The following is a 27,198-nucleotide window of genomic DNA, read 5'->3' as shown; positions in this document are numbered from 1 at the left end:
GAAGGCATGGAGCTCTATACCAGTTCCACTCCTTTTATTAATTTTTGTTTTTGTCTCCATCCCTGTTCAAGCAGTGGGGAAGTTCAGCTTCTCAAAAGTAGCTTGACTTGGGCTGTCACTCAGTTTCTCATTAGCTGATGCAGTTACAAAAAGTGGAAATTTCTCTGGGACTTTAAAATAATGATGTGTACTTCTTGAGAGGCATTTCCCATCTCTTCTGTATTGGATTTCAGAAGCTTTTTAGGTAACCAATCTATTTCTCATGGGTGCCATTGTGGGTATTTTATTTCCACATACATGGATTTGTTTCACAGGTCTGTTTTCAATATCTGAATGAGAAAGCTGAGGGAAAAACCCCAAAAACTTATGCAGGAGAGAAGAAGCAAAAGTAAGCATAATGATCTGGTCAAGTAAGAGGTTTCGTCCTTAGAATCTCACAGCTTTAAATTTTTTGTGTGTCAGCACACTTTAAACTGCACAGGCTATGGCATTGATTGGCATATATTTTGATAATAGTCTTCATTCATTCACTGCAAAACATTTCTTTAAAACCTTCAACATTTTTTTCTGGTCTTCACAATTTTGCTGTGGTATCTGATGGGGATGCCAGATGGTCCAAAGAGATATACATCAAACAGGTAAAGGGTGCCTGCATCCAGCCCTTTGATGGTCTCTGTGGTGACAGCTCGTTGAAGATTTATATCATAGAAATACTTGCACAGCACTTTCTCTGACTTGGGTCGAGATTCAGGCCCAGAGCACCCATCTGCACTCTGAAGTTCTGTCCAGACCTGATCTTCTTCAATCCTTTTCTTGTACACACAGTACTTGCTCTTCTCTTGTGTCCCTAGCCAGGCAATGGTGACAGAGTTGCAGGTCCTCAGTTTACTGAAGGACTTGATTTTTAAGCTCTCTGGAAGAAGTGGGAATAAGGGCTTGTGGAAATGGGTCGACACCTGTACTTTCACAGAGGAGTTAGACTCCTCTGTGGAACTCAGCTGCACCAAATATGTGTCCAGCAGCTTTCCCTTCATTGAGAAATACCTCAGCCCTGAGATGTTTTCCGATGCCACTGGTTTACCATTCTTTATTATGTGAACCTGTACTTGGCCATGACACAACTGAAAGGTGAACTGTATTTTCTTGTGCCTTGCCTGGTATTGCAGGCTGTAAAATTTCTGCTTTTTCCCATCCAGGACAATCTGAATCATTTTCCCATCTTTCAGCTCCCTCACCTTAGGTTCAGGTTCTTCTAGGGTTCTTGCAAATGTCCCAGTGTAAGCAGCGCTGGCATTTGTGAGAAGATTGACAACAAAAACATCAAAGTAATACTGAGTGCTGGGACTGAGATTGGGCACTGTGTAAGTGTTCTTTGTACCCATGCATATCTGCCTGACTTCCCCACTACTCGCTTTGTTGATGATGCTCAATTCACTGTTGGACAGTATCATCACCTGCTGTGGTTCAAGAAGGTACGGAGAGAGAGAGAAAGCTAATGTAGGTGGCAGTTTCATTCCAGAGGATCTGATTGCTGTCTCAGCAGCACATAAACTCTTATAGTTGTGCTTTTCATTAACTAGAAGACAGTACTGAATGTTATCTCTATGTTGCAAGACAGAGGGACTGTGTTTCCAGGTTAGAGTCACTGTTGTATGCCCAATGCCTATAACATCTATGCGTGGATCCATTGGAAGTTCTGGATAGAGGTGCCCAGATGTTGTGTCAGTTGTTAAGTACACAGTAATGTGCGTGTCTCGTTCAGTGGATAAGAACTCTAGCATATAAAGGGCAGAATGAGAAGACATACCCATATAAGTCTCTACAGAATTTCCCCTATAGTTAAAAATGGTGGACACCATGCTTGGAGCCTTCTGAGATATTGGGACTTCTTGTGTGCCATGATCACCTGCAGGCAAAAAGCAGACTTGTAGCTTTTGTTTTAACAGATGTGAAATAAAGTGCATTGCATAGCTTTTGTTGTTCATACGTCAGGGAACATCGTATTCTTGAAAACAATTACAACTAAAAATGCTTTTTGCTACTGGCAATTTATTAAAATAAAAATTGTGTAGTTTTTATTCTAGCAGTGCAGTTGTAGAATTATATTTTCAAAAGGACAATAGTTATAAAACCACAACTTGCAAAAGCTTGACTTGCATTGTCCCTGCTGTCGCTATAATTTTCTTCTTCCAAAGGCTGTGTCTTCATGTACTTTACTTCAGGGAGACTCATACTTTCTATGAAAGGAGTTTCCTTTAGTTTAGTTTTGTGCCACCATCTCTTGTGAAGATGGAAAATTTATCACTTCAAAGGAACGTATTTGAACTCCTTAATCAGGTGTACCTGCCTGACAGGTAAGAACTTGTTAAGGGCAGCTTTCAGATTTTAGTTTGAAAAATTAATGCAAAAATCATGAAAGAGAATGGAATTTCCTCTTAGGTTAAAGGCAGCATAATGCCCACCGCCATGGTAGATGGTATTCCTAGAAAAATAAACAGCAAAATCTTCTCTGCATTGCTGTGGGGAGCAAAATGATAGGTTGAAGTGGCCTGAGCCACAGAAAAAGAGCTGAGGCAGCAGAGGGAAGTCTGTGCCAGTACAAACAGTTTATGAAGCTGATTTGTATTTGTGGAGCCCTGAAGTCACAGTGTTGCTCCCAAATATTAATCTTAGATTTAGACTTTGGCATGTAATCCTTAATTTACTTGACTTGATGGCAAAATCCCATGGGCCCCCATGCTTTACTCATGGAGACAGAGATGTCCTCTTCAGCCCATGTCAGTTTACAGAAGAAAGCATGAGTAGTTTAAGCTTGCAGGGAATTTCCTGTAACACAACTCCTTAAGAATAACTTACGCATTCTTTGTCTCTGCTTAGGCAGACTGAAGGTCTTACCTCGTTCTGCTTTTCCAAGGAAACTTGCCGAAGCCTTGTGCACAAGTATGCTCCATTCGATGGGAACATCACAAGGGGTCACAGTTATTGTGAAAGGTGCAAGGGCTCTGCCTTCCTCCAGAGCAAAGTAGTACCTGTAAATGTAGATTAAAATCAGAGGGAAAGTGTTAGGAAATTCAAGTCTGCCTGAGACTCCTTGGAATCAGCCATTCTGGTGTGGGTCACTCCACTGTGGGTAGAAATAACTGTTGTCGCTTGAGGTGCATCAACACAAGGGGATGGTGAATGTCTGAAATCTTCAACTGTAGGAGGAATACATAGTGTGGGTTTTTTTTCTAATCCACAAATATTTGCTGAAAGATTTATCCACTTACTACAGGCAATATTTTTTCCACTTTAACATATTATTATATCTCAGTACTTACCTGTTTATTTTGGATGATGAATGTGATTAAACTGACTGCCTTTTAGATAACTACCAGCTGGCTAACTCTGGGGAATTTGGTATGCTTTTCCCCAGGATTTCCTTACTGGAGTTCAGTGAAAGCTCTTAGAGCCTATCTTCCCTCATATATGCTTACATATCTGGGTCTTCCTGGGTGTCAGACAAAGAGGGTGTAACAGAATAGTTTTAGCCAGTTCTGAACATTATCAGACATCAGTGGCAGTTTCAGCACAGGCCAGTTCTAAATTACTTGCCTTCATGACAGAAGCTGCTGCATGTAAGCAGTACGAAGTGGCATCAGTCTGCTCAGTTAGGTTTTGAATCCAGCCTCCTGCCTCATTCCTTTGGTTTTCTGTTTATTTCTGTTGTTTTGGTGTATGCGGACTGTATACAGACACAGAAATGTTTCCACTTGTGCCACTCACTCTGCAGTTAAATGAAGGCAATTCAAGGGGTTTTGTTCAGTAGTGAGACAAGCCTAGTCACTATGGATAGATCATGTCAGCCTTGAGGTTTGGCTTACTTTCAGGATAGAGCTACTGGGCCACAGTCAAGCTTCACTGGTAACAGTTCCACATTCTTGAGTCTTTTACTTTAAGCCAAAACTTGTCATCTCTGGGTTTTCTGTTTGGATGGCTCTGGGGTTCATAAGGTCCTAACCTGATCATGCTAAACTGAAAGGGGTTCGGCTTCCTAATTGCAGTCTTAATGTTATGCCACAAAAGCACAGTGAAATTAACTTTTCTTTGAGATTTCAATACTCATTTTCTTTTAACAAGGAGAGCTCCTAGTTTTTTGCTCTTGTGAGCATCGTCACATTATATAACATGTGCCATGTTCCTATTTCTTTCTGTGCATATTAAGACTGAACCATCTGGCTCACCCTCTGCTCCATGGCCACTCCACACTTGGGTGTATGTCAAAATCTGTACATATTGGTCACTGTCCAAAGTGGAGTCTGATTAAACCACTTGAAGTGCATGTCTTCCCAAACAAGCAAATTGGTCTTTTCTACCCAAGATGCAGTGCCAGTTGTAATATTTAGATCATCTACATATCTAGATATGGCAGAAAACTTTGTAGATACTTTGGGAAGTGAAGAATCTGTGGAATGTCTGCATGCAAAACACTCTTGATCTTTGCAAGCTTTAGTGCCATTCAGCAAAACACTTCCAGCATGCAGGACACTGGCAGACATTTTTCTGATAAGAAATCTGTGCAGATATTCTATTGATTTTGGGGATAGTTCATTTGCTAGGTAAAATTCTTGTATTTTACAGTGGATGTAGAACTATTGGTATGCCTGCAGGTCTGAAGCCAAGCTGTTCGTGATACAACTGTTTACTGCTGGAGCCCACCCACTTTGTATCAGCTCTGCTACTGCTCTGACAAACACCACAGAAAGCTGCCTGAAATGCATACACGAATCTAAACTTCATCTCAGAGGCTCGTGCCAGATTCTGGGCGATGTGATGACACTTGAGCATGACAGCAATGGAGCATTTCTCTGGAAATTCAGTGTACACTGGTAGAGCTTTGCATGTGCATAGCAATTCTTGGCTGCATGGTAGCATGCAGCTACCAGTGTCATAAAAATTATCTGAGAATAGAAGTGACTGGTTTGCTCTTACCTCTTAGGTATATCCTTCAGCAGATGAACTGTAGTTTCCTTACCATCAGCAAGTATCAGGGAGTGGTAGAAATTGAAGAGATTGGTGTTGAAGCTCTGATGGGAACTGGTGGTGGGTGCTTTTATGGAATGACACAAACAAGCCACCATGAGAAGATGGAGAGGCTGATAAAACCAGAACCAGGACATCTTCAGTACTGCAAAGTGAGATGGCAAAAGTGAATGGAAATGGCTGTCTTGGGGGAAAAATTAGTCAGTGACTCTCTCTGTTTCCTTCTTGGTATTACTAATCATAATCACAGCAAGCCAGGCACTCAAACAACGCCAGTCTCCAGTTTGCTAAATTGCTTAAAGTTCGCAGAGAAACATTTCTTAAAGGATTTCTCTAAAAAATTTGATGTCAGAAGCTTCTGTGAAGACTTTTATTACAGAAAGATATAGTCATTATAGCACAAGTGCAGTACCATGAGACAGTTATAAAATTACTTTTACTGCTGACAAAATGAGAATTAAATTTAAAATATTTTTCCTATTTTATAGTGTTGATTTGCTGGGTTATTTGTAATGGAATGTCACTTTCTCAAAGGAGGTCACTGTATCCCAAACACTGCTTCTGCTGTTCTGTCAGAGATGATTTAATTTTTATTTCATCCTTTGTGACTGTAGGTATGTGTAGAGAAGAGGATCAGAATAACTTATTCCGAGCAGTGTAAGATACTGTCTGGTGAGTGGAGGATCCTGAATAAGAATCCCTAAACTGATATTTAGGACACTTTATGCTCTTCTTCTCATTTAAAGGAAGGCTTTATTACCGTAGGGCAGCTGGATAAATCATTCGGAGATTTTTGTATAGCCTTTCCCACCTGCATCAGTCCCAGCCCATTTAAACATTTGCTGCTCACTGGAACTGTAACAGCTCTATTGTATTCACTCTGTTAAGAGATTTATTTATTTTTTTTTAAATATGTGTGTTCCTTCCTTTTACCAGGAGGTTTTACTGTCAGCTTTGAATCTATGGAAGAAATGTACACATACAATCTCAAAAATCATCTCTGGCATTACATCTGCCATCACAGCTGGCAGTATTTAAACTGCTGTGTACTTTGCACAGAGCTACACAGATAGAAGATTCCAATTAGGACAAGAAATTATCACAGTACACTACTATGTGAGGTTATTGATTATGGTTACAACTCTTTTGTCTGCCACATCCAGTTTCAGAAAGAGAGGAAATTGCAAAAGTGGAAAGGGGAGAAGAAAGGCATAGACCTTTAACACAGGTGCCAGCTGTAGCTCAGGGATTTGGAAAGCAGAGGGAGCTCTGTGAGCAAGATCCTTTTTTTGAGGAAAAAGTAGCTTATAACATCTTACAAGCAGCAAGCAGTAAAGATCCTGGTTAAATCTGATTATTAGTTAAAGATAGAAGAGAACACTAAAGACAAAGGCTCAATCCTTTGTAAGTTTTATTTGCTTCTGAGATCAGCCCTTTCCTCATGGTGCCTTCAAATGTGCAGAAGATCTTAGGCAGTCAAAATATCTACAATTCAGCAGATCTGCTGTCCATTACAATTAAAGTGACTTTATAAAAGGACCAGTTCCTTTATAAATATTTCAAACGTGTGCATTTAAACATAGCATTGAATACATCTGAAAATTTTTCTTCACAAGATTTGTTTTCATCTGTGGTTCCCAAAGTAAATCACATCTTTAGTATCAGTGAGGTTATTATTGAAATTATCACTACCAGGTCATCTGAATCTCGATACTTAACATCCTAATAAAGTTAAGGTATTATCTTCCTCTTTGTAATATTTTTAGCCCGTGGCTGAATACAAGATTAAATGACCATTGAACAAGTTGAAAGAATAGTTAAGATTACTATTCCAATTCCATTTTTAATGTTCTTATAAAAGAGCTTTCCTTACAACTCTGAGTCACTTTGCCACTTTGTTATTCTTATAGTCTAATTATAGTTTACAGATTCAAAATATACCCCCAAATATTTTGTTTTACCTTTGACAGTGGAATCTGAGTTGCTCCGCACTTCAGAAAGGGTTTAAAAAAAAAAGAAAAAGCCTTTCTGCTGCTTAAATGACAGGATCTTGCAAACCACACTGATACCACAGCTGCTCAGCTTTTCTTGACCAGGAAAACAAACAAGCCGAGCAAGCAACCAACCTATAATCAGCTTATCCCAAAGAGAACATCATCCTAAAGGCTGATTTCACTCGATTACACAAACAGTATACTCTCAGACTCTTGGAAATATGCTACATAAAAAGTACTATGCTTACCTATTGTGTTCCTGGCCAGATGATCCCCAGACTGCTCTCTTTCTTTGCCGAAAAAGCATAAAATAAAACAACATAGACTTTTCAGATCTCTGTAGGCAGATGAAAACCAAAACTGTGCAACCAGTTTAACAGGATAGAACTGATTTTTCCATATGGCTCGTGAACAGACATAGTAACTAAAATGCTTACAATTTTTCAAGAAAAGAAAAGAGAAAAAAACCCCCAACAACACAGAGTTTTGGTATTATCTTAGGTGTTTTCAAAGGTTATTTTAAACTGGCATGATTTTGAAATCTTCAAAGTCCTGATTGCTGCCTTTTCAGTTCTAAAGTTCCTTGTGGAGGGCTGCAAAGCAGGTTCAAGTGTGCTGCCTCCAGACAGCAGGACTTTATTCCTGCACAGAGTGTCAGCCAGACTGTTAGAGCAGCCTAATCCCAGCGGTGGCTGGCCAGAGAGCAGGTCTTTGACAGAAACGCACAGTAAGAAGGAGGGGGTGAGATGGAAAAAGCAAACGCTGTTAACCCTTGTTTGCCCTTAATACAAACCAGCCAGGGGCACACCAGTCTCCTCCAGAAAACTAGTTTTGCATTAGCAGCTTGATGGCCCTTCCATCGAGCCATGCGATCTCCTCACTCACAGCACTTCATAAGTTTCAGATAGTTTCAGGTGTATTGTGTTTCTGGTGTGTTTTTTATGGTCCAACAGGTGCTGCTGGCTTACAGAAGGAAGGGAAAGCTGAAAAGCTGCAAAGGAGGGAATGCTCTGCATTTTTTAAGCAGACTGGAATGAGTGATCTTTTGAAGACTGACAGGAATCTACTGAGTAGAGCTGAGCAGATTTCTTGGCTTGCAGAGGCTGTGTAAGAAAGAAACTCCAAAAGCCTATGGGCTGGGGGGGTTATTTCTGGTGTGAAAGTGTTGTGGCTGAGGGAGTAGGCGGGAAAAGGGTGCATGGGAAATGGCTCACAGCAAGTGCAAGCAGTTGGGGCTACAAAGCAGTTGTAACAAGCCATGGTCCTGAAAAGGCTTGCTGAATGAGATCGGTGTATGGCCAGGATTCATGCGCTGCTTGCACTTCTTGGCCTCTTGGCCTGAGATGTCATGAAAGATGCCCTGAGATCATCCCTGTTGCGATGTCTACTCAGCTTCAAGTCTGCTTAGAAAGGCAAGCCCCAGAAAGCTGCATGAGCTTCTAGGCAGGCACTTTGCAGGGGCAAAGACAGAGTATAGGAGTGAGGCTGGGCCTTTCATTAATTTTAAAAATAAAGTCTCTTGTTTAGTGTTTGAGTGACTTTTCAGTATCCCTTTGCCATTGTCCCCCTGAATCTGAAGATGCATTATTTAAGATTTCCTGAGACGAAAAGCTGCTAAGAAGAGGGGCAGGTGAGGGAGGAGTAGAAAGAGGCTTCAACAGATGCTGCATAGCAGATTTTTATGGAAATGTAGATTTTCTGCTCAGCCAATGTAATGGAGAGAAAGATTTAAAGTGTGTTTGTCTCATTGCAGGAGATGTCAGTAATTACGATTTTGTTCATCAAACATCTGCTAAAAATGTTTGCAGAAAAGTTTTGCTGAGCAACTGGGCTTTTTAAAACTGGACAGTGTGTGCCTTGATACAGGCACTGCACAGTCACAGTATGAGCACTGTGGTGATAGTAAGGGACACTGCAAGATGTTTGCTAGACAATTAGCTAAAGTAGGGTAATAAACAAATAGGATCTTTCAGATAAACTGTCATTCTGGTGTGAAGTCCAGAACAGGTAGTGTCTGGGTAACAGACATGTGAACTAACGAAAATATAAGCACCTAGCCAGAAGCAAACCATTCTCCTAATGGAAGAGAAGCATGGGAAAAAGGTGCTGTAAAGTCCAGTAAGTTCCCAGAGCGGGCCTGGATGAGGGAAATGTAGGCCGGAAGAGGATGCTTCAAAACATGCGCACTAAAACCAGGGCATGAGAGAAAAGATAGTGGCCATAATACAAGTGGCAGGGACTACAGTGTGATTTTGCTGAGGTTTGGGGGGATTCATGGGTGGAAGTAAGCAGTGTTGTAAAGTAGATCTTTGGCCAGGGCTCAGGAGCAGATGTCACTCATGTTTGGTAAAATCCCTAGTCAATATGGACAGAGTGGACATGGTTTTTAGAGAAGGGGTGTACTCACTGTCTCATCCTCACCGAAACTCCCCACTGATATCAAGACAAGCCATTTCCCAGGGCATAATTCAGCTAATTCAGCTTCCATGGAAGGCAATGGGCGTCTTTCTGTTGGCCATCATTTCAGCTATGTTACGCCGAATGCTTGGAGAAGCGCTCTGTCTCCCGCTGAGTAAAATATGAGCAAGGATGTCAGGTGAAAGAGGCTGACAAGATGGTTTAAGTATGGAAGTAGTCCAGTTCCTCTCACAACAGTTTCTCACATACTTCCCATGTGTGTGCTTACATGGTTTGCTGGAGCAGGATGCGTGTTCGTAAATTTAGAGTTTCACTGAAGTAGTATCAAAGGAAAAACCAGAATTCTCTATGGAGCAAGTTAAGAGCTAAATTCATGACTCATGTAGCTTGAGTGAACTCAATGGAGTTACAACAGGGATAAATCAAACCCTTGATTTGGCACAAAATTGATACAGCAGACTTCTCACTAGGAGTCTGTAATGAATAGGCTCTGCTGCACTTCAGAGCTCAGTCAGTGACTTCAGGAGGGCTGTTCAGAGATCCTACTTTTGTCCCAGCCCTGCTGGCCGTCAACGCCTTTCACAAATGCAAGAGATGACCACCTTTGTCACTAGAGGCTTGATTTATATTCTGTTATGTAGTCGCTCTGCTTAAAGATCGTAACTCTGAAAACAAAAGAGCTTTGTTGAAATGGAAGGAAGAAGTCAGACCATAAAGGATTTAGCTTGAAGCTTTCAAAGGCAATTCAGATACGTATTTTTTGGAACTGCAGTCCCAGTTCCTGTATTCAGGTGAGGGATTCCGCAAGCCAGACAAGTGTCCCATGGTCCTGATAACACTCCTGGCAGCACAGTGTCCCGCAGCACTCCCTGCCTGCAGCATTTGGTTGCTCCTTTCATAGCATGCCTTACAAAAAGATGCTGAGAGTGCCGCTTGGAGCTGTGCAGCTGGCCCTGTCTTGCCCCACACAGTACTCTGATAACTACCACACTGCTTAGTACTTGGCAGGGGGGGATGCAAAAAATTGACCACATGTGTTTCTGATGAGGCAGTTCCCCTGACCTGGCAACCTTGAGATGGTCAGGTCACCTTCATCAAGAAATTGTATCTGTGTGAAGGGCCAAGAGACCTCCAGTCCCCCCCATTAGCATGATACATGAGAGAGTGGTAACAGGATTGCAGAGTCTTCCCATCCCCCACCCAGCTGGATCAGGCCCTGATTGTAACTGCAATTACCCAAACAGACAACTTTCCTGCAGTCCCAGCCCTGCCCAGGGAGTTCTGATCCATGAAACTCTGTAAGCACATTAAAAATGCATGGGGAAGCAGAAATCTAATCTTTCAGTTATGAGAGAAGTCATATTCCACTTTTCTGTCTTTTACACATGCACACATATATCCTATGAACAACCGAACTGAAATTGTTAGTCTTTGGCTCCCAGCTACTTTATATGCCTGCAAAATACCTTCTTAACTAACTAGCATTTATAAACTGTCTTCGTAGCCCTGGGTGGAAGCACCTGCGGACGTCTGACGTTTTGAAAATGTGCTCCGTATCAGATCTGCAGGGGGAATTACAGCATCCAAATACTTTTTGCATTTTTCATGGCTGCAAGTTGCAATCTTTTCCTCTTGGCAAAAGAATCTAACTTTTGACTTCTCCTTATGGCTATTACAAGGTGGGTGCAGATTTCTGTAAAAATCCTCTCCCAAGAGGAGTGATTGTCTGAATTGTTTCTTGGCAGCAACTGGAGCTAGTTGTCCTTGAGAAGTTAACATACTTCTGGTTAGTATTACTGCTCAAAAAGTATCTTCTTAGAGGCACAACTGGGCTCCAGAAAGAATCACACTTCCCTTTGAAGCTGTGAAAGACAAGTCTAAGCTAAAGTCTGGCACTTAAAACCTATTGAGGGTACTGTAATGGGGCAGCTGCTTCTATTTCTTCCAGGTTTTGTCAAATCCTGCCAATGCACATACACCCAAAGGACTGTCTGATAAGAAAAGCCCTAGTCTGCTCCTATTCAGAGGCATTAACAAACAGGAGAGACAGAGAACTGCTTATAAATCCAAAGAAGACTTGAAATTTTCCCGCGGTATATATACAGGTGAGAGTAAAGGGATAGGTTGTTTTGGGAGCTGGGGGGTTGTCCTGGCAGCACGTGTTGGGTTTGTAGGATAAAAAGCCAGTGGCCTTCTACGTTTTGGATCCATAGCCCCAGTATGGGCATGTCTATGCTGAGAAGTTCTCCAGGGAATTGTATAGTGATAACTGCTATATCTACTAAAATTACATGAGTTTCTTGCTTAGCAGTCCCTCTCCAGGATCAGACATTGGCACCCTTACACTTGAAAATTACCTTTTTCTCATGCTGTTGAAATTAAAGATAGACTTGAAGAGTCTTTTGGTAAGCAACAGTGTAAACATTATGGACACATGACTGCCTTTCACTATTTCCGTATTCCATGCTTTTAAGAATTAAGAAGTCTGTCCAGAAATAATAGATGTGATCTAGGGGAGATTTCCTGTGCAAAGCTCTGATCTCGTGGGAGTGATTGCTTCTGAGGTTACTATATGGAATTTACGGGAAAATTCCTTTTTTTTTAGGACAGCAGTTTTTCCTCCACAAGCGTATATTCAGTGCAACAGAAAAACCTTCAAGTCCCCAGCCAGGAGTCAGTATTACACTAACAGCTTCTTTATGAATTAAAGAGGAAAACACATTGAAGGTCCTGAGCTGCTATTTTCATTTCCTTTTCCTTTTACCATATCCCTAGGCTTTCAGGATCTTAAGTCCTGTTAAACAATGCCTTAGGAAACACATACAAAATTCCCTTCAAGCCATCAAAGCAGCCTAACTGTTTGGGCAGGTATGGAATAATAAGGTGAGATTTTCAGTTTAGCTAAAAGCTATTGGTTATGTCAGTTAAGAAAGTTCCAGGAAGGAAAGAAGTGGCATTATCTGTAATCACTGTGCCATTTTAATAGGGTAATCCTATATTTTGGTTTTAGCTACAGTGTTGCTTGTTTTATATGCCAAAGGATTAAACTCATATAAACAGAACTAATCCACCCTGGTGGACAAAAAGCATCCAACTGTTTCCTATGGCAGAAGTTCTCAAGTGCCAGTTTAACTCCTTTCAGTGACAAGTTAGGGGCAGGGAATGCTGAGCAGCCAGGCTCTTGCTCTTAATTTAACGGTGGGCTTGTGAAATTCCATGCATCTGGAGGGAGACTCTCTGATCCTGTGCTACTCTGTAAGCTTTTTAAAAACACCCCCAGTCTGATCAAGAGGCCTTTCATCTTGAGGGTGCCGGTTTCACTTACAGCATTTCATTTTCCTCCTGCGCTCCCCGGAGCCCTCTTTCCTTCACATACCCAGGGGAATTTGCAAGCAACCAAAATTTCCACCTACAGTGCTGAACAGTTTCTCAGAAGGATGTGATTATTGGTCCTTGCTTTGTTTGTCTCCACGGACTGTAGCAGTTTGCTCCCAGGAGTTTTAAACTATAAATTGCTTTTTACAATATTGGAGAGCAGCCTGCATTAATGTTCCTGTCCGGACCTACTCTTTGGAGGCCAGCAGAGAAGGAGTTAACCACTGTCCTCTTTTTCGCCTTTGCTGGCTGGAGTCACTGGCATCCCATCTGGCCCAGGCTGTCCGTAGCTCTTCCCAGCATTCTCTGGGGAAGGCACTGCAATATCCAGGAATTTTAACCATCCTAAACAGATTGGGGGCCACATATGGAGTAAAATGATTAGATTATAAGAAATCCAATCACATTTGCTGCCCCAGCCTTATATCTTTAAGCATTTGCGATCAGGCTTTCTGCTCAATTACAAATATTTTACATGCAACAGAGATAGAGTTATTATGTTTGCCTCTCCAACTTGTCCCCAGAGGAATAGTATCCATTTTAATGTTTGATTGTAGGAATTTGATGAATAAGTTAACATTACATCCAATAAAATCTTCCACTTTTGTCATAAATCGTCACAGTGACTTGCTGTTCATGATAGACTGTAGAGAAGAAGGAATACAAAACATGTCTATACATACGTATACAGAAGGGGAAAAGTGATCTCTGTGCTTTGTTTATTCCACCTTGTTTATTCTAATATGTTTTGTTGGTTTGAAGGTTTTTTTCTGTTCCATTAAAAAGAACTGGCTATTTCATAAGAGAACTTAACAATAAGACTTTATTTCTGTGGAAAAAAAAATAGCCAAAATTATTTATTGAGCAAATATTAAGCATAAGTATAAAAACTAACGGAAAACCACAGAGCTAATCCTACAGCCATCTCACTCTGCATCTCTTGATATCACCCTCCTTTGTGATACAGAACATCCCCTGCTGTGATGCCCTAGCAGCCATGAAATCCTGACTCCTCTTCCAACACCTCTGGGTGACCAGCAAACAACAATTCATTTTGATACAGAGTTTTTGTACAAGAACATCTTTGGTTCTGAATTTTGAATTTATTTAGGCATTGAGTCAAGTCCCCAGAAGTGGTAGAAGAGAACGGAAGTAGGCTGGGATAGGTCTTCAACCGTATGGAAAGCTGCCTTCACACCCACATGGACACCTTCGGACCAGTCTGTTGGCTGTTCTCTGCACTCCTCTGTTGTGGTCCTTCCTGGCCCAAACAGCAGGAGCGCTGTGCCTGCTCCATCTGTTCCCTCAGCCTGCCTACTCCTCTCTGATCTTTACGTGGGATGGGTAAACGCACACACACACCAATTGGCAGGGATACAGGTCCTTGCAAAGTTGCAGAGGGCCTTGCAAAACGACCCACAAGGTTTCTTGTCTAGAGGCAAGCCTTAAAGGTCACAAAATAGCAAGAGTACCTTAGAGAATCCTCTTAGTGGAAATACAGAGCTAGCTGATCTGGTTCTGCTCGTATTCCTTCTCACAGACCACAAGTTTTGCCTGGGGTGAATTTTCCACTTAGAAAATTTTATTATAAAAATTGTCTTGCTAATTCTTCTCCTGATGTCTTGGATAAGATGTTAAGTCCTCAAGCACCCCCTGAAGGAAGCAATCTGCCAGGCTGCTGAAAGCACGGATTGCTGTACTAGGACAGCCTAATAACTACAGAATGCTTTATCTTTAGCAGGAATCTTAACAGGAGTTGGAAGTCCTTTCCTGTAGGTGTGCATAGTAGCACACCTAAGACCAGTGATTAACAGCAGTGTCTGGAGGCAGCTAATTCTTCAGGGTGTCTATGAAAATCACACTGTTGATTTAAAAAAATCCGAAACAGTCTGCTGAGGGACTGCTCTAAATTTACAAGCTATTTTATAGACTCATTAATTTTTCACAGGGGAAGATAAATGAGTGGCTGGAGAAGAGCTCAGAATATGGGCTATTTACACTTAGTTTATAAGTGATGAACTTGAAAGTTGATACTTTATGGTACTTGTATCATTTCATAATGAAATGGAATGAATCGCTCTGCTTCTACACTGGATCTGTCATAACATTAACCTCTACATTTCCAGGCTCTTTCTAACAGCAGTGACTGAGCACTGCTCAGCCCTTGGGTGGAAGAAGGGTTTCCTTTGCAATATTCTCAGCTCCCTTTCCTTGTGCTCCTTCTTTCCTGTGGCAAATATTTGGTCCTCACAATCTGCAGATAGCAGCTCATCCACTGGAGTCGCAGCGTGGTCTAGGTAGAAGCTGTGTTACTGTCCTGACTCCAGAACCGTGTGGCTTCATTGCCATCCCTAAGGAAAGACTCTGCCAAATCAGCCCTTGAGGCTTCTGCAGGGAGAAGAAACGAGGGAAAACCAGAAGAGTTCCAATGGCAAATTCATTCTGGGGAATTACATGAGCTATCCGGGGCAAGGATAAGAGATACTGCCCTTTCTGTGCCTCTGCTGTATTCATGTGACTCCTAGTCTCCATGGGCAAGTTCCTGGACACATGGACAGGCCTCTGGAGAGTCCTATGACAGGAGAAGAAGCAGTGATGGCACTGCAAAGGCAGGACCACAGAGGATTTGGGGAAATTCCACCATTTACATGATGCTCACTAGGACTGGGTTTGCACTGACTCAGAGGCAAATGTACTCAAAGAAAGTGCAACCACAAGCTCAGGAGGAACTAATTCGGCATTCTCCCTTCGCTGACACAGCTACTTACATGTCAGACTTGGTCTGTGTTAAAATATTGTTTCTGATATTAGATTAACTCTTGTGTTGTCCAGATTTTCAGATTTATTCCTGACTGTGGCCTCATTTATTTTTCCACTTGGCCAGTGGCCATTTCTTACTGAGCGTAGTCCTTAAGTTTCAGCATGAAATGGAATTTCACCACCTTGTTAGCACTCCCCACCAGTGCACAGCTTTTCAGGAAGCTGCTCGGAGTGGGCCTGCTTCAGCACAGGGTGGTCTGAGAAGCCTGTCCCATAAGTGATGGCCCACACTGCCAGCCCCACTCACTGACCACCCCTTGGCTTCTTACTCCCAAGTCCAGTTTTATTTTGGGTGTTCTGGTAATGTAATGCCAAACCATTTCAGGCTGAAGTTTTCTCAAGGGCCTGAAGAACATATTGTCAAAGAAGAACAATCATCAGAAATCCTTTAGCTTTCCTTCTCTATCTGTGAGCTTCTGTGAACTTAATTTAATGCCTCGTTACTGGTTCCCTACATGGAATTATTTTGGGTTGAGTCAGACTTGATTCTAATTTGTGTCTGTCTAATATTAGGATGGATACTAAGAATAAGTTACCTAACGTGATGTTGCCAGAGCCTTGGCATCTGTAAGTGCATCTGGATTGCATGTCAATTTATGTTTCTTCATACTTTCCTTGAGCAATGATTAGAAATCATTTGTTTGTAAAACAGGTTATCTATCAGCATGGCCTACCTTGTGCAACAGGATGCAAACCCATTAGGTTTTGACATTTCTTGCCCAGAACCCTTCACGTGGAGACCTGTTCATGTTTGTGTGCTGTTTCTCTCCCAGGCTGCTAGGAACTTAGGAACTCATTTTTCTGTCTGTTGTGTTGCACACAGCTCAGAGAGTGATAGGGAGCTGGTGGCTATGTCTGACCCTTCCACATAGGAAAAAACAGATTTCATTCCTCTGAAGACACGGGATTGGGGCTGGGCCAAGGGCGGGATGTTCCTGTCACAGAAGGGGCTACCCTAGAAGGAAGCGACACTGCAAGTCAGCTGGAGGAGAAAAGCATCATTTCAAGATATGGTGGGTCACAGGGTAAATAGCAGGCAGTTGAATTTGTGAAGGCAGAAAAGAGCAGAGCTTCAGGAGGTGTTTAATTCTCCCAGCAGATGCTGTGTTTGGAGGAGTCATAAGGCAGGGTCAGGAAATGTCTCTTCCCGAGATCGACTCCCTGCTTCTCTTCAAATTCAATTAGGTGCAAAGCAATAGGTATGCTGCTCCAGATGGCAGGGGCAGTGCAGGAGCAGTATGTCCTCCCTGTGACATAAAGAGGAGCAGAGGGGAAGAGAGGGAAGCTGCTGTCTGAGGAGCAAAGGGAATGAGTTGGTGAATAGAGAGCCAGGAGGTCAGGAAGAGGAGGGAGCAGGAAAAGCCACCCCATTTTAGCTCCAGGTCATTGCCTCTAAAGGCTTCATGCTGGTGGGTGGGGTGAGCATTTTTACAATGCAGGCTTATCAGATTTTCTTGGCTGGAGCAAATTGAGTGAACATACAATGTGTTTTATTAGCTTCCGCAACCTGCCACTACATAGCCCAAAGAATAAAAACACATCCCCCCTCATCTGGCTTCTGGGGTGAGTTTATCTGACACAAGGTATCCCAGATTTATATTCCTGATTTATGCTAATAAATCCCCTTTTCACAGGGGAATAGGGGAAGAATCAGAGAAGTGGAACTTATAACAAAGCACAAACAACTGCTGGGAAACCAGACGCTGATAAATGTCTACTCTGGGAGAATACCTTTCTAAGCAAAACTGCTCCAAGCACTGCTGTCAGGGAAGCTACAGTCAATTCCTAAGGGAATTAATCTCTTCATAATCTCCTCTGGTGAGTATCTTTACCATACTAGCTGAGTGATTGCGCTGCTGTCAGCAGGGGACTTCTGTTAATTGATTAAAAATGTTTTTTTCACTGCAGCATGCACCTTGCTCATTTATCTGATGAAAGGAAAAAACCTGATAAAGCATCTTGGCTCAGAGAAAGATGCTAAAAGACAGTTGGGGGAGAAAGGTGGGGAGAGAAAGTAGATTTTCCTCAAAGGATCTACTTGGAAATACAAAGTAGGTTGTCAGAGAAATGCATTCAGAAGAATAATGTCTCTCTACAAGACAACAAGGAAATGAAATCCACCTTCACACTCCAACATGCCAATCTGATCCAGCCATAGAAGGAAGCTAAACTAGGGAATGCACATTGCACTCATATGAAGATGTGAAATCCAACAGGCAGCTAAGGGAAGTCAGCAGTATAAATGGTTAAGACAAATGAGACATTGTTTGGACCAAGCTGGCTTTATTCCTGGGTTTCAGAAGCCCACACATGAGCTCTCTGAACTTTAGAGCAGGTGATGAAGTTAGCTCCATTGTGCTCTTATGAACAAGCCAACAATATCTTTCAAATTTTTGGGGTTTGGTTTTGGGTTTTTTTAATATAAATGTCACACCTTTACAGAGTGAACCCTTTTTTCCCTTTCTTTACAACAACAGTAAAAGTGCTTGAGGGGCTCAATCTGCAAGCATTACTCAGGAATTATTAACAAGTCTTCTGCCAGTGAAGTTATGCATAGGGGTGAGTGGCTACAAAGCTGAGCCTTTGGCCCGAAGAACCCATTCTGGCTTAGAAAGGTGCTAAGAATGTGTTTGAAATTGCATGGTTTAAAAAGCCAATTAAAAAATGATTAATGCTGCAAACAGCACAGTTTAACCAGAGGTGGGCCCCCCATCTTTGAGACAGAAACCCCCCACAATTTCATCATCTCTGTATAGCTGCTTAATGCACAAAAGAGTCTGAAAAATCTGGCAGTTTGACCACATATTTTCCACTTATTAAAATGAAATGCATGTAACCATTTCTCCAAGCTGCTTTGAGAGTATCTACCTACTAACTTTCCACATAAGAGATTTCCCTGAGATTTTCCATTTCTCAAAAAGCCCTTTTCCATGTTGGCAGCTCCTGCAGGAGGATCTGAGACTGCAGCTACCTTCATTATCTGGAGAGCCTGAGGGATGTAAGTGCACAGTGCACACTGTGGCGCAGCAGAGAGGTGCCAGGCCTGTATGCTGGGTGATCACCAGCAGGCCACTCATAACATTGTGGTGCTCTGGGTAGCCTCACAATAGGAACAGGCTGAGCATTTTCACAGAGGTTGAGCTTTGGCCATGGGGAGCAGCTTTGTTCTTGGCCAGAGGTGTCTAAAGGTTACTCAGAGGGAGCACAGGTGCAGATTATATTAATGCTGAGAGAAAGAGATTGCTATGATACCTTGGCGGAAAACCTGCTCCCTCTGAGCTCCCCACCACAAACCACACTGCAAAGAGGTTTCTGGTGGCAAAGAGTGGCTCAGTAGTCTCAACTTACCTCCCTGACTGCCCCTGCTAATTAACAGCCTGCACTCTGCTGACGTGTCCACACTACTTGCAGTTAACAGGGAGAAAAAAACGTGGAAGCTGGTGAGAAGCAGTGCAGAAGTTTCTCTTTCCTTGTAGGAAAGGTTGAATGTCAAATGTGGTTTGCAAGAAATGCTAAGAGCCTTCTCTGAAGTTAGAGGATAAAACTTTTTCCTGAAAAAAGGAAAAAACTCTTTTTCCTGAAAAGTTGGTGGCTCCTCTATGAAGTCATCAACTCTTGCCAAGCTGCTGCAGACCCAGAGCTCGGTTTCTGTCAGGGTCTTTTAGCTGATGTAGTCCAAGCACTCATGAGGGATGCACCCTCATTATATTATGCAAGCGACACATATATACATACTTACATTTATATCAGCATTTAAGTATGCAGACGCAAAGGCTTCAAACTGCACATGCTGTTAAGGTCCTTTTATAGAGGTCCTCTATCTAATTAAAATCTGTTTTAGCTTTTGTGGTTGATGGTGTTTTATTTGGTTAAATGAGAAAAAACTACTTCCTCCTACATGCCCTGCCCAGGCTTTTCCTTCCATGGACAACAGGGATAGCATAATATTCACTGGTCAAAACAGAGGATGACAAGTCACACAAAGAACTTTGCTGATTACATTTCCTTTGAGCCCTCTCTCTTACTCTTCCATTTTCCTATTCTCTCTACGTGTTCCCACCCCAATTAATTTCATTTTATACCCATCACTAGGAGACTTTGCACTGAGCTGAGTGTGAGCAGGTCCTGTACCTGGCGCATGGGAACGCATACCCTTGGTCAGTCTTGACCGTGATGCCCTGCAATACCATTTGTGAAGATGACACTTCCCTGGGAAGAACATTTAGTACGGTACAGGAGTTTCCAGTTTTCTCCCTATTTCTAATTTTGTCTCCACTATTATTCTATCATTCTGGGCAGGTGTGTGTCTTTGCTCTGCACTTTCTGTTCCATGGGAAATACAATACTTTTGCCTTCTAACTAAACTCAGCATCAGGAAGATTAAAGAAAGTTCAAGAAGTGTTTGCAAACCCTGGCAAAACCACAAAATGTTGTAGGTGCCAGAAATGAAAACAACTAAATAACCATCTGGAAATAATAGCAATAGTATCACAGCAACATAAAAGCATAACTTACTATAATCATAGTGTGGCTGAAGCTGCTTATATTTTGCTTATATTAAAATACCAATTTCTGAACCATATGTAGAGAAGTTAGGCTGCCATTTGATGGGTTGTACTGCCCTTGAAAATTTTGCCATCAAGCATATCTTAAAAAGCCGATTGATGACTCCTGTGTGGTGACATTACCTCTATTTCTGTCCATCAGTAATGGACAGCAGGCACCTGTGAGAGATGGTGTATCAACTTCTTAATTGTATTGTAATGTATATAGTTTCTGCAGCACAGATTAGGCCTCTCTCTTTGACCTTGAGAGTCCTGAGACAGCATGTTTCTCTACTACTTTTGGCAGGAGATGATACAATCAGGCTCAGCTTTAACACTTTACATCAGCCCCTGATGGGACTTTCAGGCAGACAGACAATGACGAGGGCTTCGCTGTCTGACGTACAAGCCTTGGATGTAAAACACTCTGGCCTGAAGCGAGGAAAAGTTTTTTGGGAGAAGGCTCTAATTCTAGTGGCTTTGGGTGCTCTCTAGTGTGAGCCCAGATATATGATCCCCCATATTTTACTGGGGGGACTGCCTTTGTATTTAACATGCACTCAAACAACTGTAACAATAAATAAAGACTATGATCAGATCTAGTTACTGTGTAAACTTGATTTACTTTTTTTACTTTAGAAGCAAAATCACTGTGTGACGTACATGTCTCTTCAGTGACAACCCCTTCCCCTCTCCCATGATAATGGATGAAACCGTTCCTGGCCCTGTGGTGTGAACCCTTTCAGTGGGATTATTTGCAGCTGGGCCTTTCTCTCAGCTCCCAGCACAGCTTTACGAGCATTTTCTGTGTGTAGGACTGAGACATACAGTGTAGTGATGGGAACATGGGTGGTGGAGGGCAATGTCAGATGTGAGACTCATCTCAAGCCGATATTACACAGGATGCGGAGGTACTCCTCATGAGGAGAAGTCCCTGTGAGACAGAAAGGTGTGGACAGAGGGAAACCCTTTCTATGTGGGAAATCTCTTTAAACTAAAGCAGCTTTTAAAACTATAATAGAAGAGAACGGCATGTAGGCTTTTTGGACACTGGCACAAATACTTGGTGATAAATTTGGTACTTGCTCCTCTAGCCTGTCATTCAAAAGATTTTAGCCTAGATTCTTGCCTCACCTGCTGTGTCTCTGTATTTTAGGAAGAAGGGATTCCCTCCTTGCAGAGCTGCTGCTAACCAAAGGGCAAAATACCAGACAGCATGACTCTTGTGCCTCTCTGTCACAGGTATGAGGAAAGAAGGAACCTTTATTAATAGCAATTTAATTTGTAATGTGTGATCTACCTAGCCAGTGCCCTTGCAGACTGAAGAACAGGTGTATTTATAATGCTGGAAAGGAGCCATGCTAGGGGTAATAGATACATTATCATAATTAGAAACAAAAATAAATGTAGTAGAATGAAATAATAATAGTTCCAGTTTAAACAGGGATATCAGCCCCATCCAGAAAATACATAGTAGAAAATACAGCCCCTGAGAAAGTACATAGTATGCAACATCTAATTCTACACTAAGGAGTTCAGGGAGGAATTCCTTTTACTTGTGTCTTCAAGCCTGGAGCCTTTGGGAAGCATGCTCTTTTCTCCACAGACAGAAAAAAAATCCCCACTTTAGCCAGGAATGAGAACTTGCACACTTAGTGACGCCACTTGTTTCACAGAGTGGACATAGATGAGAGCACAGGTTGCCTGTCTCCCTCATGAATTAGTCTTGAGACTTCAAGTATGTGAATATGCAGCTCCTCCTACGTTTAAGTCAACTATTTTCTGTTTGCAGATCATGACCCTCTCAGCCTTTCTGCATTGCTAAATGGAGCAGCGTGGCATGAAGATCTGTCTGGACCCAGAATACTGTGAACGGTGCTTTTTTGCGGGGACTCACAACTGGAAAAGTTAAGTCACTGATCTGATTTTCAGACAAGAGCAGATTAAGTAGGAGACAAGGCTGTTTCCTTCAGACTGACATTTACAAGTAGGTAGATGGATTCTGAAATGAATGATAATCAGTTATCTACTCCTACCCATGGTTTGTTTCAGAGTATTTATCAGTGTCATCTGAGATGCAGTGTTATCTGAGATGGACTGGTAGGCAGATTTGTATGGAACAGTTCGATGTTGACAGTCCATTTAGGTTTTCAACCTTTATTCTTGTTATTGATTCACTTTTACACCACAATGCTGCCTTTCAGAAGTCAGATAATGCCAAAAGAGAAAAAAAATACCCTCCATTTCTTGACCTCCACTGAAGTCCTAAGTTTCTTTGCTGTGTGTTTCCAAACAGGTCCTCAGCAATTTTTTCTGACCTTGGATAAGCAACCTGATCACAAGTAACGTCCCTGTTTGGGGCATGCCTGAACACTCTAAGTCTTAAATTCAGGCCTTAGATTCCAAATACTTCATTCTTTTCTCTCATTCATTTCCCTCTGAGTGCATAGGAGAAGAATGGTTGAGAGTTTATGGAGTTCATAGAGCTCCCAATAGAACTGAAAGGCGTTCATTCAGCTCAGGACAAGTTGATGGGCCTCTGGGCAGTTTTGGTAATAGATGGAGATGTAGACAGTCAGATGAATGCTTGTCCTCAGCCATAGCTGACAATAATGGCTGGGTTTTTTAACACTATTCCACTAATTTTTTAACAGTACGGTGAAGAACTATGTCAAAATAATCTCTCTAGAAGAGTGTAAGTTGATAAAAATAAAAATCCACAAGTTCAAACATTGATTTGCAAGATGAATTACACTATCATTAAAAAGTCAGTATTTTGGAGAAACTGCAAAATGCCAGTAGTTTAACATCACTCCAAAGAGTTAATAGCACTTTTCAAGCATCTAGATTATTCAAGTAAGAGACAAAATGCCACTGTGTGAGGGGTTAAATTGCAGGGCATCTCAATTTCCTTATCTCTGGTAATGGAATATGGAGCTTTTTGACCCTAGGTAACTTTGGGATCTACTAATGTGATTGAGAGTTATGACAGTCTTCTGTGAGATGGTCCTATTCTCCAGGAGAGTTTCTTCCTCCACTAATATACCTCTCATTATAATCAGGTTTTGGTACTTTTGATGAGGAGAGTATACAAATGTCTCACCAGCAGAGTCAGAGACTGTGCAGAACCTGCTGCCACACAGAGAATGGGAAAGGGCACAAGGAGGGTATGCAAACTAGATGGAAATCTTTCTTACCCTGAGAGATCTGAAAGGATCACCTTGTATAAACGCTTTAAATAGTTTTGAAAGTGATTTTTAAGTAGTTAGTCTTCTATGCAGTCTCTTCGTGTTGAGTGACTAAAACCTAAGCAAGCACACTGCTTGCACTGTGCGGCGATGAAACCACTTTACAGACCTGACAGCACAGGGAAAGAATCATGACTGTCTTGCTGCATCTGTTGATGTTATATTGTCTTGTCTTTATTTGTAGTGGCTGCTCTGTGGATGGACACAGGATATCTATCTGCAGAGCTCTCAACCAATAATTTTCATCAATAGTCACTTAATTTTTAGGGTAGAGTAGAGAACAATCACACTGCACCAGGAGGTAAGTCAGTGCATTAGACGTCTTGGCCTGTTTTGCTGTTATCTATCAGTTCTGTTCTGAGGCACACACACAAAGTCTCTGAATAGTTCAGTTGTCTTTCTGCTGGATAAAAAACCTTCTTTACAAACCTTTTATAGGAAAATTCGTTTTTACTAGTCTCACTAATAAGCCTTAATGGCCCTGACCAGCCTCACTTGGGGCTACACCCACAGCCCATGCTCATTGGCCCAGGAGTTCTTTTTAAGTTCAGCCCTGGGTCTTCTGCTCTAACTAGAGCTGTGTTGAAGAAATAGTGGTCTCCAGGTTAAGCATACTTGTGCCTGACTGTGGACCCTACTGCTCCATGCCTGTGCGCTGGCTTGATCATGACCTTCCTCATCACCATGAAGTTGTCTGATCTAGGCTGCTGTCTCCAGCTGGCTTTGCTGAGGTCCTGTGGGATGGGGCTCTGGCTAGTACGGCACCTGTCCTGCTAGTCTTGTCACTGTACCTACCTCCCTTCTTGTCCCTTAGGGAGCAGATGGCCCTTGCTGCTTCCTGATCAAAGCTCAACAACCAGCTGGGGCAACGCTGAGAGTTATGTTTTTCCAAATGAAATCTCTGGAAAGAAATTCCTCTCCATTAATAAAGTATGAATGTGCAGATGGCATTAAATATTTGGATGACTTCTCCTTCTCACAAATTATTTTAAGCTAAGGATACATTTAGCTGTAGAAGCAACATGGTTTCTCTCACTCAAGCACTAACTGCTTTGTTGTGCATTGGTGGAAGAGGTGCCTGTATCTGAAGAGGTAGCTTATGAGTGTTTCTTCCCCCGGGAGGCTGCCTGGAGTTGAGATCCCCATGCCACATCTAGATGCTAAAGCTGGAACATGCTGTTTCAATTTCATCATTTCACAAGGTGGTTTTTCTGCTGACTTATTGCAATGCCTTCAGAAAGATATGTAGAGTATAACCACGTTTACAACTGCAGCATGCTTTGTACTTGCAATCAACCAGGCACTGTCCAGGAGCACTGCACACAACTTTGGAGAGCTGTTGACATGGAGCAGGGAAAGATAAGGCTCTATGCAATGGCTAGAAGCTGTGTGCCATCTGTCTTAGCAGTTGTGCTTAACTTTTGGTCTGGCTCCTCTTCTTAATGGTAAAGAGGAAATGGATTGTGCTTCTATGGATTCAGTTTCTCGTTGCCGGCTGCCTGTTATCTGGTAGACTGCTGAGCCCCAGTTTGACAGCTGAGGAAAAATAGAGGAAACTAACAATTCTTTAGGTAAAGCAAGAAAAGGAAAATCAAATATGTAGTTCAACCATCATGATTACAGCTGTGCTGGGCTCTCTTCCAGCTCAAGCATGGAAAAGGTGTGTGAAGGTAGCTAGAGGCACCCATTTTGAATCTGCCTTTACAGCTAATTCCTGAAAGTCTCTGTTCAGCAGCATCCCTGCATATGCTTCGTAAGTTAGTCCAGCAGGTGTGTGAATGCTGCTTGTTTCCTCTGTCACCTAAAACTTGGCACATGACACAGTGAGAACTATCTGGAGTCTGCTGCTTGGCCTTTGTGCTTTAGTGTTTCTTGTTGGGGCAGCAGGGGACATAAATAACAGGCAGAAGGGATCCAGACAGTGCAATGACCTTGGCAGGCTGTTTTCCCAAAAGGCCTGGAACCAGCCTTTGCTCTTAGACACTCACTATTTCCAGTGGGATCAACAGTGAAAACTAACAGTAAGGAAGAGTTCCACAGAGCATATGCACTGCCTTGGTTAGAGCAAAATAGCAATTAAATTTGATATTCCGCTTGCCAAATTACATCAGCTGAAAGTAATTTTGCAGCAACTGTGCACAAATGCAGCAAGCAGTGGTCCTGCAGGTGAATTCTAATTACTTAATGCTCAACAAGATCTACCTGGCTTTTATTTTTTGTGTATCTTGTTCCTAAATTGCCTTACTCTGTTGGTTGTATGCTTCTCATTTTGGGTGTTTACTTTGTAATCGGGAGTGAAGGGCCAGAGGTCTGGCTCTTGACTGAAGGCAAATGCCCCTTTTGGTTGTTGCCTTTGAAATTTTCTTCAGCTGAGATAGTGTTTCTGTATGAAGCTCTTCACGCTTGCTCATGAATATTCATTCAGTGTTGTTTGGAAGGGAGAACGCTGCCACTTATCAGCTATGAATGTAACGACACCTCTGTCTAGACCCTTAAGTTAATTTCTCCCCTTTTTTTTTTTCCCAGGCTCATTCAGACTGCTCCAAGATTTCTCCTATAAACTCAGAGGTGTTCCACAGTTGCACATGAATATTTGCAGTTCAAGTGCCATGGGATGGATATTAATATCAGTGTTTGTGCATTCATCCCTCCCTCGTGAGAACTAGCATCATGTGACCTACTTGAGTCGTCCCAAACAATAAAATTGTCTTAATTGGTAAAAATTGCATAATTATTTGGTGTGGGTTGTAATTAAAGGATGAAAGTTTGAAAAAAGCTCTTGTGAAGCCTGGGATGAGGAGTGTTGCAGAGGAAGGGCAATACAGAGTAGATGTGCTGGGTCTCCACTGGGTCTAGAGCATGGCCTCCCCAGTGCAGTCTGAGCCACTGTGCTGAGATGGCAGCATGCCCCCCACATCAGAAATGTTTTATTTGCTGTGCCATGATGTACATAAGACTTGGAATTGTGCTTCTTTTTAATTGCCTTATGCAGTAAGTTGCATGTGCTATAAATGATTAATTAGCTTCTGCTGTTATCACTTGGAGTGGGTTTTTCCAGGATGGCTCAGGCTGGATCTGTACACACAGCTATGCCATGGCGCTTCTGGAGGGAGCTTTCATTTCAAAACGAAACACAGGCAGGATGCATGAAGGTGCCAAAAGTAGTGTGACTCGGGGTGCACTGTGAAAAATAATCAAGGTGGCTTCGGTAATTATGCCAAAAAGCAGCCATGCTTCAGCCTTCCCATCCAGATGAGCCTGAAATGTGGATGTGAAGTCAGGCTGTTTTAAAGCAGTGTGTCCTATTCTCAGCTGAGGGTCAGCAGAGAGGGTGTCAGAGTAGTTAGATTTGTATAATCCTATCTGCAGACTTGATTCAGTATATTTTGGTGCTGCTTTGTTGATTCTGGCACATCCTCACTGGAACAGGCTGCCCAAAGAAGTAGTAAATGCTCCATCCCTGGCAGTGTTGAAGGCCAGGCTGGACAGAGCCTTGGGCGCATGGTCTGGTGTAAACCATCCCTGCCCATGGCAGGGGGATTGGAACTAGATGATCTTAAGGTCCTTTCCAACCCAACCCATTCTATGATTCTATGATCTTGTCCTTCTGACAGCTTTCCCTTCACTCTGTTTCACTGCAATGGTCACTAATTTTTCTAGAACCAGCTTTTTGAAAATGGAAAGGGCATTAAAAGCAAAGACTTGTGGTTTTCTTCCTTCAGAGCCTGGCAGCCAGCTGGCTTACCCCAACCAACAGCAATGAAATTGTGCACTAAG

General features: G+C 42.3%; 1 protein-coding gene across 1 annotated transcript; it reads right to left on the bottom strand.

Moving 5' to 3' along the window:
- Positions 1 to 554: 554 nt before the first annotated feature.
- LOC104406118 (protein NDNF-like) lies at positions 555 to 5,159 on the bottom strand. The gene is made up of 3 exons (XM_010015024.1): positions 4,972 to 5,159; positions 2,896 to 3,029; positions 555 to 1,906 (listed from the first exon to the last, which is right to left on the bottom strand). Exons 1-3 carry the CDS (start codon positions 5,157 to 5,159, stop codon positions 555 to 557), a joined length of 1,674 nt encoding a protein of 557 aa, XP_010013326.1.
- Positions 5,160 to 27,198: the final 22,039 nt, after the last annotated feature.

Source organism: Nestor notabilis, unplaced genomic scaffold (assembly GCF_000696875.1).
Source record: "Nestor notabilis isolate BGI_N333 unplaced genomic scaffold, ASM69687v1 scaffold15435, whole genome shotgun sequence".
NCBI classification, from domain to species: Eukaryota; Metazoa; Chordata; class Aves; order Psittaciformes; family Psittacidae; genus Nestor; species Nestor notabilis.
The sequence above is the reverse complement of the archived record's forward strand: the minus strand, read 5'-3'. Positions and strand labels throughout refer to the sequence as shown.